Source organism: Tachysurus fulvidraco, chromosome 22 (assembly GCF_022655615.1).
Source record: "Tachysurus fulvidraco isolate hzauxx_2018 chromosome 22, HZAU_PFXX_2.0, whole genome shotgun sequence".
In the NCBI taxonomy this organism is placed as follows: domain Eukaryota; kingdom Metazoa; phylum Chordata; class Actinopteri; order Siluriformes; family Bagridae; genus Tachysurus; species Tachysurus fulvidraco.
In genome coordinates, this window is record NC_062539.1 from 14,604,419 (window position 1) to 14,620,719 (window position 16,301).

Consider the following 16,301-nt stretch of genomic DNA (forward strand, 5'->3'; position numbering starts at 1 on the left):
GAAATTACTGTTCAGGACAGATTCCAAATTTGAAATCTCACAGTGCGATAACACAATATAACAGTTTTTGTGTGCATATCACACAAGTCACCTCCAGAGAACACCATTAAAACTCACTTAAACCACCATTTAATTCTCGTTTCTGATTGGCCGGAAATTGTTGCATCATAGATGTTTTTATAGTAACCATTTTTTTCTGGTGGAAGCTCCACATACACCATCCACTTTCTTTAGTGCGTATCCTACACTGCATTGCAGGGTGTTTGGACTCTCAGGGGACTCAGAGGACACCCTGGACATGGGGACAACCCATCACAGGACACTGTCACACACCCATTCCAGACATGTCTTTAGACTGATGGGAGGAAACCCGAGAACCCAGAGGAAACCCCAAAATCACCGGAACATGTAAACTCCACACATAGCAAAGGCAGGAATCAAAGGAGCGAGGGAATATTTGGTTAGTCAAAGTTAATATAAACTTTTGTCTGGTTTACAAAAAATATTTAGTAACTCATTAGAGTTTTTATAAGCAGTCAGTTTAGTATTAATGTGATTCATTAACCATTATATATTATATCCTCTCAGCTGCAGATAAACTATATATCAAATAAAAATAATAGTTATATAAGAACATATATTGATGTCTAAATGCTTTGAGATAAAATATACAGTATACACAATTGATTGTCTCGGGGATGGTGGCCATTGGTGTAGATTTTAATCCATGACTATAAAATTGTTCAAAATGGTATAACATTTATGGTGTTGGAGAGTGTAAACTGCTAACCCTGAGACAGTCAGAGTGACACGACTGTGAACGGAAAAGCAGATCTAGGTGAAAGATCATAAGATTAACCACAACTAGTACAAGCTGTAGAAGCAAACAAATTTCCTTTCTCTGCAAAGAGGACAAAATGCATGTACTGTATGAGAAGTAAACCTTGAGCTCTTGAAGCACAAAACAAATGACATTTAGAACATAATCACATAATCGACCGTGTATAGAAAATGTATGTTGAGCTGAACATCTGGCTATTTATGTGGTCTGACTTTACAAAACGTCTTCTCCTAGCTTTGTTCACCTACAGTAGTTCGGTCATTAGATGCTGTCTGGATCAGACACCCAATCCTATCATGATTCATCTAATTTGTATATATTTTATAATAGGATCTTTTATATGTTACAGCACTGTGAATTTCTTTCTTCACATAACCCAACTTTGGAGGTTGGGGACTTTCTGCAGGGTCCGCCATGATACAGCACCACTTGAACAGAGGGCCTTGGTTAAGGGTCCAACAGTGCAGGGGCGTGAACCACAATCCTCAAATCAACAACCCAGAGCCTTAAACACTTGAGTCACCACATGCCATATTGATCATTCTAGAGTGAAATGAAACCGTCTCACACCACTGAATGATAAAAAAATAAATAAATAAATAACATAGAAAAATCTACTAATACTAAATCATCTGTTGATGGCCCACATAATTTGTATTTCCTCTCATTTACGGATGCTTAGACACCACGGAGCCCTGTTATCGACAGACTCTATGATGTATGTGTGTGCATGCTTTTTTAGTCGGCTTTCTTTAGAGCCTTACTCATTTGGTAACTACAGAACATTTCCTGTAACGTGGTTTCCTTTCCTCAGTGGAAACTCATAAAAATCTCTATCTCATATATCTCATATAAATCTCATATAAATCATAAATACATGTATAAATCTCATATAAATCTCTTGTTTGTTTGACCCATACATTTTCTGTATTACATACAGCAGATATGAAGACAGGCAGTTTTAGGGATTTTCATTTAAAGTATAAAGATATTTATAGCTGCATCACAGAGAGCCGTACAGCTCCATCCTCCGGCTGGCAGCTGGGGGTGATTTAGTGAAGAGCAATGCTGAGAGATGAGGCGTCACAGCAGGCCATTTTCCCAGCCACTTACCTTCACAAACAGCTCTACTAAAGCAGGACCTCACTAAAAACATCTTACTTTAGAGTTATGACAAGGGACAAGGACAGATAATGAGGAAATGAATGAGCTGTTTTTGAAAAACTATATATAACACATACTGTATAAGCCAATTCGTGAATAATAAAAATACACAAAAATAACACCCCTAATTCATAATGATGCACATATAATTGCTGTAATGTAGGGTGTACTAGATTTAGAAAAGAAATTAGAATTATAAAAGAAATTAAGTCACACAAAATGTGGACATCTGATAAACCAGATCGCCGGGAAATAAGACATTTGGTCAGAGAGGCAACCATGAATGAAACGACCTTGAAAAGACCTTGGATAAAGAGATACAGGACTTTATGGGGAACAGAACACAAACATGCACATGCACTTTACTATATCAAAAACAGGTTACATATATAGTCTGTATGGTGTTGTGGCAAGAGGAAAGGAAGTTCTCAGAAAGGTTCCTCTAAAGAATCATGTAACAAAACAGCAAACTACTTAAACAAATTTAACAAACACTTGACTGTTGCCTCCACCCTGTATGTGTGGAGCATCCATGTTTCCCCCAAAATCAAAAAATTGTTTAACAAATTAGAAATTTGCATGAAAACTAAAGCTAAAGCTAAAAACACCACCATAACAAACTGAGAAGCATGGTGGTGGAAGCATACTGTTACAGAGATCTTCAGGGCCTGGGGAACTTGAAAAAATCTAATGAATGATGTATGGAGACAAGAATAGAGAGATTTTGGGGACAAACCTGATAAAACACCTGATGCAACAAGTTACTGACAAGGAACATAAATATAAAGATAGCATAGAGTTGATACTATAGGATACCAGGAGTAACACTGGACTTAAACCCAACTGATTTAAAGGTTCCTGTCCATCAGAACATGCTCGGTCTTAAGACATTTTACAGACGCTGACAAAAAATATATATAAATTCATAAAACAAGTGTTTAATCATATTCCAGAAACTGTATATTTACTGCAACAATCACATTTTTGACAGTAACAGGAGGGCCGTCATGAAAACATGCAAAATATCAGCACCTTATAAACAAGGAAGGAAGTGCATCAGGTCAAAGCAAGCTTACCAATTGTGGGTTTTTATCTCCTGAAAAAAGTGGTTATTTTGTCTGATTACCTTGTTTATTTAGGACAGATAAAACTATGGAATAAAAACACGTACGATTATTATTGACAGTGTTTTTATTCCATATAAAACAAGTTTTTTTGTTGTCGTTGTCTAGACGATATTTTCATGTGAATAACACAAATGTGACACAGCACAATGCACAAGACACAAATGACAACCATGTCACTTCCATCTTGCGAATTCACAGGTTTTAATATATGAAGCCACAGGAAATGTCACCAGAAGAAAACGCCACACTGAATCAAGCATACAGTAAGTTTACTAAAAACCGATAAGATCTGTTTAAAAATGTTACTGAATATTAATGTGTTGGATGATGGTGAACATAGTCATTTCAAGTAAAATATTTTCTAGTAAAGTCACAGTGTTTAACAGCAAAATAGCATAAGGAGTTTATTTAGAAAGTAAAACATATTTATTTAGTGGGTCACAGTAATTTGACCACATCTGTAATAGTTAATAACTGTGCTTTTATTACTTCATACATGTTATTGCTCATCAACCTTGCTTCTAAATGATGCTTTTCAATGTGCTATATGGACATATTTGATTGATTTATCGATTGATTGAATCCATATTGTAATCCTAAGGTCTGAGACGTGATCATAACATCCTTTTACTTTTAAGCACACCGCATTTCTCAAGTTCCAGAATTTTGGGTAAGACCTCAATGATCCTCATCAGTAATAAATTATTTTTTATAAGGTTTGTAAAATGTTAATAAACAAAAGATGATCTTTATTAAATGACTTTGATCGATTTTCTTTTTTGTTGTTGTTGTAGAACTGCAAAGAAATGATCTATAAGTATGATACTAGTAAGTGAGTCACATATTTCTTTTAAGATTATAAATTATAAAGAAGAAAATACAATTAAAAAAAAAAAAAAAAGCTTCAGACATTAAATTGCCTGCTGGAGTATTTTCCTTTTTAAATACAGCTCTGGAGGTTATTTTGTCTAAAGTGTATTCACTTAAATATTTGCTTTATCTGACCTACAGTCCTGGCCAGAGGAGGAAAATACACGAGTAATTGTTCTTTGTTACAATATTTTAGTATTATTTGGTTTATTTATACAGTACTTCACTTATTCAGCACACAAACACATTAAACACCATGCTAATGACATTCTCATGCTACACAATATTTAGCGGTAGAGCTATCCATATCTGTTTGATGGAAAATAAACAATCCACCAGACTGCAGTGTTGAAAGTTGTTGAAAAAGCATTTTGCTAATTTACTAACACAGGGCTGTCAAGTGTCACACATTGAGAGTGACAGTCATGCATGTTGGTCTTTTGTCACACTCTCCCACCACACATTGTATTTCTCACGCAGAAAAACTTTTGACAAGTGCCCAAAATGTATCAGTGTCTATGGAACCGGGCAGGAATCAAGCGCGTCTCAGTTCTTAGTTGAGCCTGACACTTACAGGGCTCTCATGTTTTGAAGACAGGCAAGCGTGACATCTCCAGCCACACACACACACACACACACACACACACACACACACACACACACACACACACACACACACACACACACACACACACAAATTAATAAATTGAAATTAAACAAATACTTTTTGAATTTTTTTTTTACTTTTTGAAGAGAGATCACGTTTGCCTGTCTTCAAAACTTGAGAGCCCTGCTAACATTACACAGTCCTACAGTATATGACCAAGATAGCCTGTTTTATTTTCCAGTGCCAGATTAGATTAGCATCAACTCTTGTAGCTAACATAGGCTAGGTAGCAAGTGACATTCTAGTTAAGATGGGTTATTTACAGGACTTTTAACTTGTGAATTTTTTAATAAATTAGCATTAAGATCGATGCTAATAACAGCTGTAGATCAGTAATAAAAATATGTTTACACATGAAGACATGACATTCTTTTTATCACTCATGTACAGTTTGATGGGTTATGCTAATAAATCTTTTTTCCCCCTCTTTCTTTTCTGATGTATAGCTTTTTATACTGATTGGTTTCGTTACTTCTTGTTCTCCCTCTGGACTTTGGTGATTGTAATGATTTGGATTTTAACGTACCTGGAAATGAAGCTGAGGCGGAGAATCAGAAATTTCTATCTATCTCAAAATGCCATGAGAATCCATAGCCATCAAAGAACCTAGAAACTTCACCACAATGATATGACATGCAATGAAATTCTTGTTCCTTTGAACCTCTTTTTGTTTGAATCCTAAGTTTGATTATTTTGTCTGTATGTTGAATAAATGATTGTATTTTCCCTTATTTTGTCTGTTGCTGCACTGAAATCTTAATAAAGCTGAACCTGTGCAGAAATACTAAAAAATAAAATCACTGTGAATAAGGTAAAGTCTTTAGAGTTTATACAGTATATATGTACAATGCTCAGGAAATTTAAAGGAGATCCTTCAGGAAATTTACATTTAAAGCATTTTGGCAGACTTCCTTATACAAAGCGACTTACATTTACCTCTTTATTATACAACTGAGCAATTGAGGGTTAAGGGCCTTGCTCAGGGGCCCAGCAGTGGCAGCTTGGTGGACTTGAGATTCAAACTGACAACCATTTGATCAGTAGTCCAACACATTAACCACAGGAAAGGAAACCACTTTACAGGAAATGTTCTGTAGTTACCAAATGAGTAAGGCTCTAACGAAAGCCGACTAAAAAAGCATGCACACACATACATCATAGAGTCTGTCGATAACAGGGCTCCAAAATACACAATCACACTATTTACTTTGAAACAGGTGTTGATTTCTCCAGGCCCAGAACGCATCCTGTGGTTAATGCCAAGGCCAAATCAACACACTGACATCCATTAGTCACTAAATTAGACTTCACAGGGTTGCATTTTATACTGTGATGACTGCTACTGAGGTTTCCTTTTGTCTTAGATAATCATCTGAGCAGACAGTCAGATAGATGATGTGGCAATTTGACAATTAACACATGACATTGTCGGTTTAAAAAAAAAAGAAGCAAAAACTACATTCATTCATTCGCAGGGCACACACACTCTCATTCACTCACACACTCACACACTACAAACAATTTTCCAGAGATGCCAATCAACCTAGCATGCATGTCTTTGGACCGGGGGAGGAAACCGGAGTACCCGGAGGAAGCCCCCGAGGCACGGGGAGAACATGCAAACTCCACACACACAAGGCGGAGGCGGGAATCAAACCGACAACCCTGGAGGTGTGAGGCGAACGTGCTAAACACTAAACCACCATGCCCCCCCCTTAAAAACTACATTTAAAAGTTTATGATGTTCATCCTAAGGGTGTACAAAGTTTTGCACTCAACAGTGAATGCAAAAGCAAGATCAGATTGTAGGCTCTTGTCCAGCCAAAGATCACCATATGTGTTCCTGAGTGGTTCCTGCTTCTCTTGTCACATCTGGAAAATGAAGCTTTAACGGAAAATCCCGAACTGCCTTACAAAACAAAACAAAAATCCATCATGCAGGTTAATATTAGTCATGTGCTTTCGGCTTTTCACAATTTTCTGTCATCCGGATCGGGAAACACTTTGTTTTCATCTCATCGGTGAAAACAGCCACAAGCCTCTTATCTTTGAGAAGTACAGAACTTAAGCAAGAGTCATTATAATAAATCATGTCAGGACAACAAATGTGTTCACATTCTTCAGCAAACACATCAGACGTCAAGAGATTAGACCTGTTTTCTGTTAACCAATTAGAAAACACCTAAACGCACCGAGCAGAGGCAGCGACGTGTCCACTGTGGGCACATTCACATTCCCGAGGCTTGACGAGACGCCTCGCTTAAGAATAAAAGCACGGAATTAATGAAAACGGAGATTTTATGTAAGCATCACATATGTATCTAAGTAAAGGACATTATTCAGGGTCATCTTTGATCAAGTAAATTTCTTTAGGAAGCTAATAAAGCACTTCCTTTTGTGCGAGACTGTTTTTGAACACATTAACCAGCTAACATCCATCCGTCGTCTGTAGCATTATTCCTACATGGGGTTGCTAGGACCATGGAGTCTACAGGGCACAAGACATGGGAAACCCTAGATGGAGTACCAACCCATCACAGTGCACCATCACACACCCATTCACATACTATGTATTTTTTAATTTAGAGATGCGTATCAACCTACAGCACATGTCTTTGGACCTGGGGTTGAAACCTTAGTCCCTGGAGGCAACCTCTAAAGCACAGAGAGAACTTGGAAACGCCACACACACAGGGTGGAGGCAGGGATTAAGCCCACACGTCTGCACGTACAAGGCAAAGCACTAAATACTAAGCCATCATAATGTACCACTTACCAACTACCAATACTTTGGAGAAGTGACGCTAGCATAGCAAGCTGGATTAGTTTTCCTTTACTTGCAATGCAAATGACTAACCACCATCCACCTCTTATTTATTTATTTATTTTTAAATCAAATCCAAGAAAAAGGATGAACGCACAAATATAAATATTAAGAGTGGAATTGGCAAAATTCTGATAGTTAGGCATTTAATAATATAATATACAGTTTGTGGGCAGAACATCCGGGGATAAAAATGACCATTTCTTGGCTCTAGTCAATCACATACCCACGATCTACATCTACACACAGGAAGATGCTGTTTGAGTATATTGTATTGTATATTATTTATTCTGTTCTATTCTATATTGTACTGACCAAGTATTCCAGATGTATCATTATGAACATTGAATCCAGAATCCAGCAATTATATATTATTCTGGAAAGCAGATCGAATAACGCTATGATGAAGACCAAAGCATTAATTATGTGAAGACAACATGCAGCTGACATCTAAGTGAATGCAATGGCTCAAACTCCTTCTTGTTCTTGTATTTTTTTTTTTAGTATTTTTTTAATCTCACAACTTGCACTACTGGAGCACTCGTAAGAAACTTCAGAGACTTCGGGCTCAACTCCATGCATATGTCAGCTCCGAGTTAAGTACGATGAGGTGATTAAAATATGAAAGATAAGTGTTTGCTGTTGATGACGTTATAGCTTTCATGTTCTTTATATGAGATGCATGCTGCTGCTCAGGTAATATCAAAGTGAAGCTAAACATGCTTGAAGGAGAGCACTTACCTCTTTACGCTGATAGTGAATACAGATCTTTACTCTTCCTTCAGAGAGCAAAGCAAGTTTTTTTTAACCGATGGGTCACCGAGGCACCATCAGCTCTAAGGAACTTGACAGCTGCCCTATATTTAAATAAGTTCAAGCTTAAATTCTGTCTCTAATGTAAACCTGTTTCAGTTTCTTCCAAGTGAAATAAAAGTGCCAATGCTTCTAAATATAGCTCTTCTGATATCAGTGTGATTTTAGTGAGTTTTATGGATAAATCTGATATTCGTGTTAACTAGTGAACTAACATAAAAGTATCCACGAAACTTAGTCCATTCATTTATTATTCGACATATTATTCAAACAGTATCACAAACATGTATTAAAAGGAAAACATCCAAACATTAATGAGGTTAGTAATGTTACTACAAAAAAAATTAGAATATTAAGTTCTAGCTTCAAGGCAAGTCTGAGGTTTATATTAATATGCATGTTCTCAAAATATATAGATTCTCTAGTAAGAACAGGTTCCCATTTAACATGAAAATAAAAAATAATGTAGATGTAAATGTATAATAAATGTTCAATTAAAGGATAGAATTAATGTAATGTATCACAAAGCTTAGATATTCTGTTAATATGTACCACGGGGTGCCAAACCATCACGGGCACAATCAACACATGCCGTGAGCTTGGGGAGGAAACTGAAGAACCCAGAGGAAAACCACATAGCAAGAGAAAAGTATCAATCAAGATGCGAATTCAAACATTCTAACCACAAAGCCACCATGCCCAATGTGTGTACATACATATTTTTATTCTTTCCATTCAGTAGATTCTTCATAAACCATTGTGACACTCCTTCAGATATCAGTAAGGACATCTTTAAGGAAAACAATCGTGATGAATGTCCACTGTTTCCATACTTATTGAGAAGCCACTCATGGCCAAAGAGCAGTGGTTGGACTCTTAATTAAAGCCCGTTACGCTTTGTGCTTAGATTTAGAGTTTTGGACTGGACACATGCATGTCCTGCCAAGAGTAAAAATGGAAACCTTTCAGCGCTCGATAAGATTTACAATTAATCAATTCGACTAATGATACTTTTCACATGAATAGAATTGCTAGTTTTGTCTACTAGATTTCACATCGAATTATCCAACGCTATAAATACGGCCTTCTCGTTAATCTTCTTCTCATCATCACGAGACAAATGGAATATTCGGTGTGGGAAAGTGAGTAAAAAAAATGTCTATAAAAAAAAAAAGTCTGAGCAAATATTTTCTCAAGGCAGTTGTATGAATGTATGTTTTGGCCATGTGTCAAAGAGGTTTCAGGTTTATATGGTTAGTGCACATGAATAAGTCCCGCATATCATCATCATCATCATCATCAAGGTGAATCATGTATTAGTGTTAAAGGCTGTGTTTCTTTACAGTGGAACGGAAACAGTTTAAAGGCTTTGGTGAAATTATTTTAAAGCCATACTGCTAGTTCTCTGTAGTGTGTTCAGGAGTCATTAACCCTTCTTGGAAGAGAGGATGAGTACGGTTCCTCCAAACCACCAGGAAAAGTCGGATGACGAACAAAACGCAGGCCATCGCCAAGAGAACAGCTGCGGGAAGAAAGTAAACAAAGAAGAGCATTCAGAACATCTAAAAAATGAAACGGAGAAACGGTTGACATGCTCCGATTGACAAATCTCTCTGAACATGTCTCTACATCTCCTCTGATCAACCCAGCTGAAGAATTTAAGCCTTTTACAGAAAGGGGGGGGGGGGGCTACAATTTTGAGAGCCGGCTACAATTTTGAGAGCCCATAAACCGCTTCCATGTGACTTTCACCCTAATTCTTAAAACTACAAAGCTTCATGAAATCCATGTAAAAAATCCCAGTGACAGGGAAACAACCTCTTGGCCTGTCAGTCCCAATGAAGGAGGCGTGGCTTGTATGCAGGTCAGGCTTAATGAAAGGGGTGTGGCTTCTGTTTCTGTCAATTCCAATGTCGTGGCCTAATGGTTAGAGAGTCTGACTCGTAATCCTAAGGTTGTGGGTTCGAGTCTCGGGCCGGCCACGACTGAGGTGCCCTTGAGCAAGGCACCAAACCCCCCCAACTGCTCCCCGGGCGCCGCAGCATAAATGGCTGCCCACTGCTCCGGGTGTGTGTTCACGGTGTGTGTATGTTCACTGCTGTGTGTGTGCACTTTGGATGGGTTAAATGCAGAGAACAAATTCTGAGTATGGGTCACCGTACTTAGCCGTACGTCACGTCACTACACAAGGTGTGGCCTCTACATATTAGCTTCAGTGTAGAGGTGTGGCTTGTTTGTCATTTTTACAGAAGGAGGTGTGGCCCTGTTCCTGTCAGTCCTAGAGAAGGAGGTGTGGCCTGTCACATGCTCACCTGTAAACACAGCGTTTCTGCCTGGAGCTTCTGCATCATAGTGTTTGCTCAGGCTTCCACTCAGAGCGAAGATGACGACGGGGTAGATGGTCAGAACGTAGCGCACGTGCTTCTCGATGACAAAGTTCTCAACAGCAAACCTGCACATGCAAAAATCTTGGTGTCAAAAGTAAAATGGCAACAATATCTAATGACAGTTTAGATATATTTTTTGGTAGTGTTTGAGGACCAACCATACGACAACTTCTAAAAGCAGAAGGCACAGAGAAACAGTGGCCGCGTTCGTGGAGGACGTGGATTCGATACCCAGCACCACGGCTAAGTTGAGGAGCGTAGCTATAGTCGTCCATGTTGCGTAAGTGGCGATACCGTTCTGAACCTAAAATACACACATATTCAGTTAGAATTAGGTTATATAATTATTATAGAAAATATTATTTCCATGGGATGTGAATCCCCTACAATGCTCATCGACAGGAGAGTATATTAATAATAATGATGCATTACTAAAAAAAATTACTAAATATATAAATGGTAATATATAATAAGCGCACTGAATAAAATCATTTTCTTTTGTGAAAATATGAAGTCTCTATAATATAATAAAATGAACAGCTTTGGCTGAAATGGAAACAAAATAAAAACGTATTGGAAAATAATGAAAAATTACAAGCAAGAAATAGATTATTATTATTATTATTATTAACCCTATTTCACTTTTTGTCATGCCTAATTTAACTGCACTATAATAAAAAAGAGATATTTTACTCTACAACACTGAGCTCATAATGCATATTAAACATTAAATATTAATATGTGTTTGTAAATGTGTTTGTTAGTTGGCACGGTGGCTTAGTGGTTAGCACGTTCGCCTCACACCTCCAGGGTTGGGGGTTCGATTCCCGCCTCCGCCCTGTGTGTGTGGAGTTTGCATGTTCTCCCCGTGCCTCGGGGGTTTCCTCCGGGTACTCCGGTTTCCTTCCCCGGTCCAAAGACATGCATGGTAGGTTGATTGGCATCTCTGGAAAAATTGTCTGTAGTGTGTGAGTGCGTGAGTGAATGAGAGTGTGTGTGTGTGTGTGTGTGTGTGTGTGTGTGTGTGTGTGTGCCCTGTGATGGGTTGGCACTCCGTCCAGGGTGTATCCTACCTCGATGCCCGATGACGCCTGAGATAGGCACAGGCTCCCCGTGTCCCGAGAAGTTCGGATAAGCGGTAGAAAATGAATGAATGAATGTGTTTGTTCGTCTGTCAGACTGTATAATATACTGTATAATATTTACATATATATTTTAAAAATCAGAATAATTTTTATCTCAGGTTTTTTTTTAGCCCAAAACTGAAAGTAACCATTATCAGTAGCTGCAGTGTTATTGTACCATTCATTTTTTCTATCACTCCGCTGCTAGTACTAAGGTTATTTATAGACGTGCAATGCTACACGATATACACACACACACACACACAACCAGCACAAACCAGCACATAGATGCAGCGGAGATCTGTGAGATGATTCTGTTTGAGCCAGGCTCCGTGAGCTCGCAAACCAACACAGGAGAAGAAGATCAGGAGGTAACTAGTGAACGCAATCAGCGCTAAACATATTAGTGCTGGAATCATAAACCTGCAGAAAAGGAAATGACACACACACACACACACACACACACACACACACATCAGATCACACTTCAGACAGAACTTTTGCAGCTATTTACATTACTGTACTGTTATCGACAACATAATATAAAACCCTATCGCTTAATAAACCGCTCTTTCTCAGAGTTCTTGAAGTGCCTCGTTTGATTAGAGATGTTGACAGAAATACTTGAGAATGCGTAAACCTACTCACAGGCACACTACAAGCACGGTCCTATTGTTAATGCACTGTTAATTGTACACACCTTTAATATATTTGTACAATCTATTCCCCACAATACACCTTATATCTTACACCATTTTTTTTTATCTGGCTGCTTTGTTGTTGGTGATAACAAAAACATTCTCCAAAAAAAATCCCAAATATTTGTTATATTTAGAGAATATGCCCAAAAATTATTTTTTTATGCCAAAAAGTATTACCAAAAATCGATCTAAGATGCAAGTCAAAGCTGTGTCAGTGCCACAGGATACATCCTGGCTCGTGTCCGATGCAACACTTTAGCAACAATGCTAACAGAGCTAACAAATAAAACTTAGCATCTCCGTTTTAAACTGCTGTGCAGACCTTAAGAACATGTCCCGCTGAGTGTATTACCGGTTCTGAGGTTCACAATATTGACTTGTACTTACTCTCTGTCCCATAACAGGAGCCAGGTTAAGTTCAGGAGCATGTTAATGTTCCAGGACAGGAAAAATCCGTAAGGAAGAACAGCAGGACTAGAATACATCCATCCATTGGGAGTCCTTCATGCGAAACAAACAGAAGTTTAAACCAGGAACTCTTGTCATTTTCTAAGCTATAATGTTAGATTTAAGAACAATAAGTCATTCTCAATGAAATAAGGAATCAACTTTATCAAATTGCTGTGATAAAAGTCTTCGGGATGTGCCGATGTTGGAATGTTAGCTGAATAATACGGACTAATTAAGGCTGGTTGTTTATTTTCCTATAAAACCAAGACATCTTAATCAGTTCAGTCTGAAATAACGTTTTTGTTGAAAATAAAGACCAACACTATTATACATCAGCGAGAGTGTTAAATATCAGGGGAGATCTGAATGTGGTTAGAGATAAATATATAGACAAATAACTTTTGAGGGAGTGAGTAACAATAACCACAGAGATCCAGCACAAACCAAAAAAGCCTCTGTCACCAAACACGTCTCAGGTGATATCAGTACTCGCGTTCGGATTAGAGTGTAAAATTAGAAAATTTACACTAGATCGTTCCTTTCGTATCACTGCAATGTGTCAGTTTAGAGGAAAGATTCTAGTGTATGAATTGATTAGTTGTGTGTTTGTGAATACCGTCTGCAGATGCAGCTCAAAAAATACACGTTCATCAACACAAGCCAGGTATAAATAATCCCCCATATGGAGAAAGTCCAGCCAGCTGGAGTGATTTCAGTCTCATACAAATCTGACACGTTTCCTGTCCTGCGTAAAAACGGTCCTGAAACACAAACACACCATGCATGTAACACGTTTAATCCCCAGCTACAGTATGCATCTGACACTGTCACAGATTCAAATTCATTGTAACTGTATGGAAAAACATTGGATGGATGGATGGATGGATGGATGGATGGATGGATGGATGGATGGATGGAAAAATATTGGATGGATGGATGGATGGATGGATGGAAAAACATTGAATGGATGGATGGATGGATGGATGGATGGATGGATGGATGGATATCACCCATATGAGGATGGGTTCCCCCTTGAGTCCGGTTCCTTTCAAGGTTTCTTCCTTTACCAATTTAAGGGAGTTTTTCCTTGCCACTGCTGCCTGAGTCACCTCAGACTTGCTCATAGGGGAATAAATACATACACACTGTGAACTATATATATCTAATAATAATCTAGAACTTTTATTCTGTCAATTCTTTTACTTTTATTATTGTTATTTCCTTTATCATTAATTATATTTACCTTCACACACACACACACACACTCACAGTACATACATACAAACACACACACAGTACATACATACATACATACATACATACACACACACACAAACACACACACACACACACACATACACACACACACACACACAGTACATACATACAAACACACACACAGTACATACATACATACACACACACACACACAGCTGGATGATTAAAAGATTTCATTAAATCAATGTACAGACTTAAGATCACAGCTACATGCCAAACACATCTCACGTGATCACGTGAAAAACACAAGTACTTGTGTAATGCGTGTACAGTTCGTGCGCTGTGATTATCTAACACATCAAAGTGGGCGGGGTTTCCCAGAAAGCAGGTAGGGAAAGAAAATCCCTGCCGCTTTTACCCACCTTTTCCCAATCCAGCCAAGGCGTTGAAGGTCAAAACAATGATAAAAACCAACAAAGATAGAAGAAGAACCAAGATCCGTCCAATGTTATGTCCCTCCATGTCTGAGCTCCAGATAAAAACGTGTCTTCTTTTAAAAACCTGACTGATTTTTCTCCAAATTCCTATTAAAGTGTATTTAATCTGCTATTAACACGCTGTATATTTGCTTACAAACATCAGCTGATACAAATGATCTCTTTTATTTAGCGTAAATTGAGCTACATAAACTTTAACATCCTCCAACGCAACTCTGTTTACTTTCAGCTGCTCTGGACATGTAAAGGTTTCATAACTTCTCTACTTCATGCTATTTATAAAGCAGGACTGAGTGAGTCAGGGTTATGCTGCCACCTACTGGCTGGAGAGTATAATGAACAAAAAAATATAAAAAACATAAAAAATATATATACTGGTATTCAAAGGGATTAAAAACACAGGAAAAACATTAAGAGGATTTTTGAAGGTGCAAAAGCTGACAAAAACTACTGGGATTCTGAGAGATGAAATAACTCTCAGGCAAAAAAAAGGTGAAAGAAAGGATCATAAAATCATTTAAAATGCCAGAAAGCAGAACGAACTCGTGTTTTTAAGATCTAAAAAAAAAAACAAAAAAAAATTTAAAAAAAAAAGATTTATTTAAGGATTTACAACGTCTTCATTAAAATAAGAAATTGATCAAATAATTTGTATTTATGATTCAGGAATGTACAAAAATTAATGAAAGAAAGGAAAGGTAAAAATCAATTATTATTGAAATATAAAAACTAATTTGAATAGAATTTAGAACGTATACATTTATACTTATAATTTAAAATGTACTTTTTAATAACAATACTAAAGGAATTTATGGAGTATATTAAAATAAATAAATGAATGAATGAATGAATGAATGAATGAACGAGTGTATAATCCTTAATATAGGAATCATAATTCAGTCAGTGTATTTTTAGGAAAAATAAATACATTATCTTTCTGAAAAGAGTGGAAAGATATATACATATATTTCTATAAATATAATATATAAATTCTATAAATATAATTCTATAAATATTTCTTTGTTACTAAAAAAAATATGTGTGCAGACAAATATAAATATCGAGTTACTGTAAAAGGTTTGTAAAAGCCTTAAAAAATTAAAAGAGTTTTTTTTTACACACAAGAAAGTAGCTCAAAACAAATACGAATCAATTTTAGGGAATAAAACTGAATTTAAAAATGATTTAAAATGAAAAGTCACAAATCAGAAGAGCGTAAAAAAATCAGTTAGTACTCTCAATCAAAATTAAATGTCATAGGTCTCCATTAAAGCAGGAAATACGTTGTTTAATGATCTCAAGGGTGTAAAAGCACTCAATGAAAATGTGCCATAGCGAAAAAGAAAAGCAACAATTTCATTTAGATCACAAAGCCAGATTATGAAACTGATTTATTTCTTATTCCCCTAAAGAAACGAGTTACTTTTGACTGGAAATAAATGCACAACCTCCTGGACATTTTATCACACGTTACAAAAAAAGAAAAAAATTGTACCTTATTATGAGACCTGTATATTTGAATGATTCTTATAATAAATACAGATATCAAATTATTTGAGATGTAAATCCTGAACTGTGTCTGTAGAATAAACAGAATTGCAAATCAGTTTAAAGATTG

The 16,301-nt window shown here is 37.0% G+C and overlaps 1 protein-coding gene and 1 long non-coding RNA gene across 2 annotated transcripts; one reads left to right on the forward strand and one right to left on the reverse strand.

Annotated features, from left to right (window-relative positions):
* Positions 1-3,276: 3,276 nt before the first annotated feature.
* Positions 3,277-5,485, forward strand: LOC113640386. The gene is made up of 4 exons (XR_003440047.2): positions 3,277-3,395; positions 3,734-3,802; positions 3,927-3,960; positions 5,116-5,485. It is a non-coding gene; the product is annotated as an uncharacterized LOC113640386 (long non-coding RNA).
* A 3,054-nt stretch (positions 5,486-8,539) lies between these two features.
* si:dkey-29d8.3 (uncharacterized protein LOC556220 homolog) lies at positions 8,540-14,955 on the reverse strand. The gene is made up of 7 exons (XM_027142892.2): positions 14,609-14,955; positions 13,585-13,729; positions 12,906-13,019; positions 12,096-12,240; positions 10,852-10,997; positions 10,619-10,758; positions 8,540-9,828 (listed from the first exon to the last, which is right to left on the reverse strand). Exons 1-7 carry the CDS (start codon positions 14,706-14,708, stop codon positions 9,704-9,706), a joined length of 915 nt encoding a protein of 304 aa, XP_026998693.2. The 5' UTR covers positions 14,709-14,955; the 3' UTR covers positions 8,540-9,703.
* Positions 14,956-16,301: the final 1,346 nt, after the last annotated feature.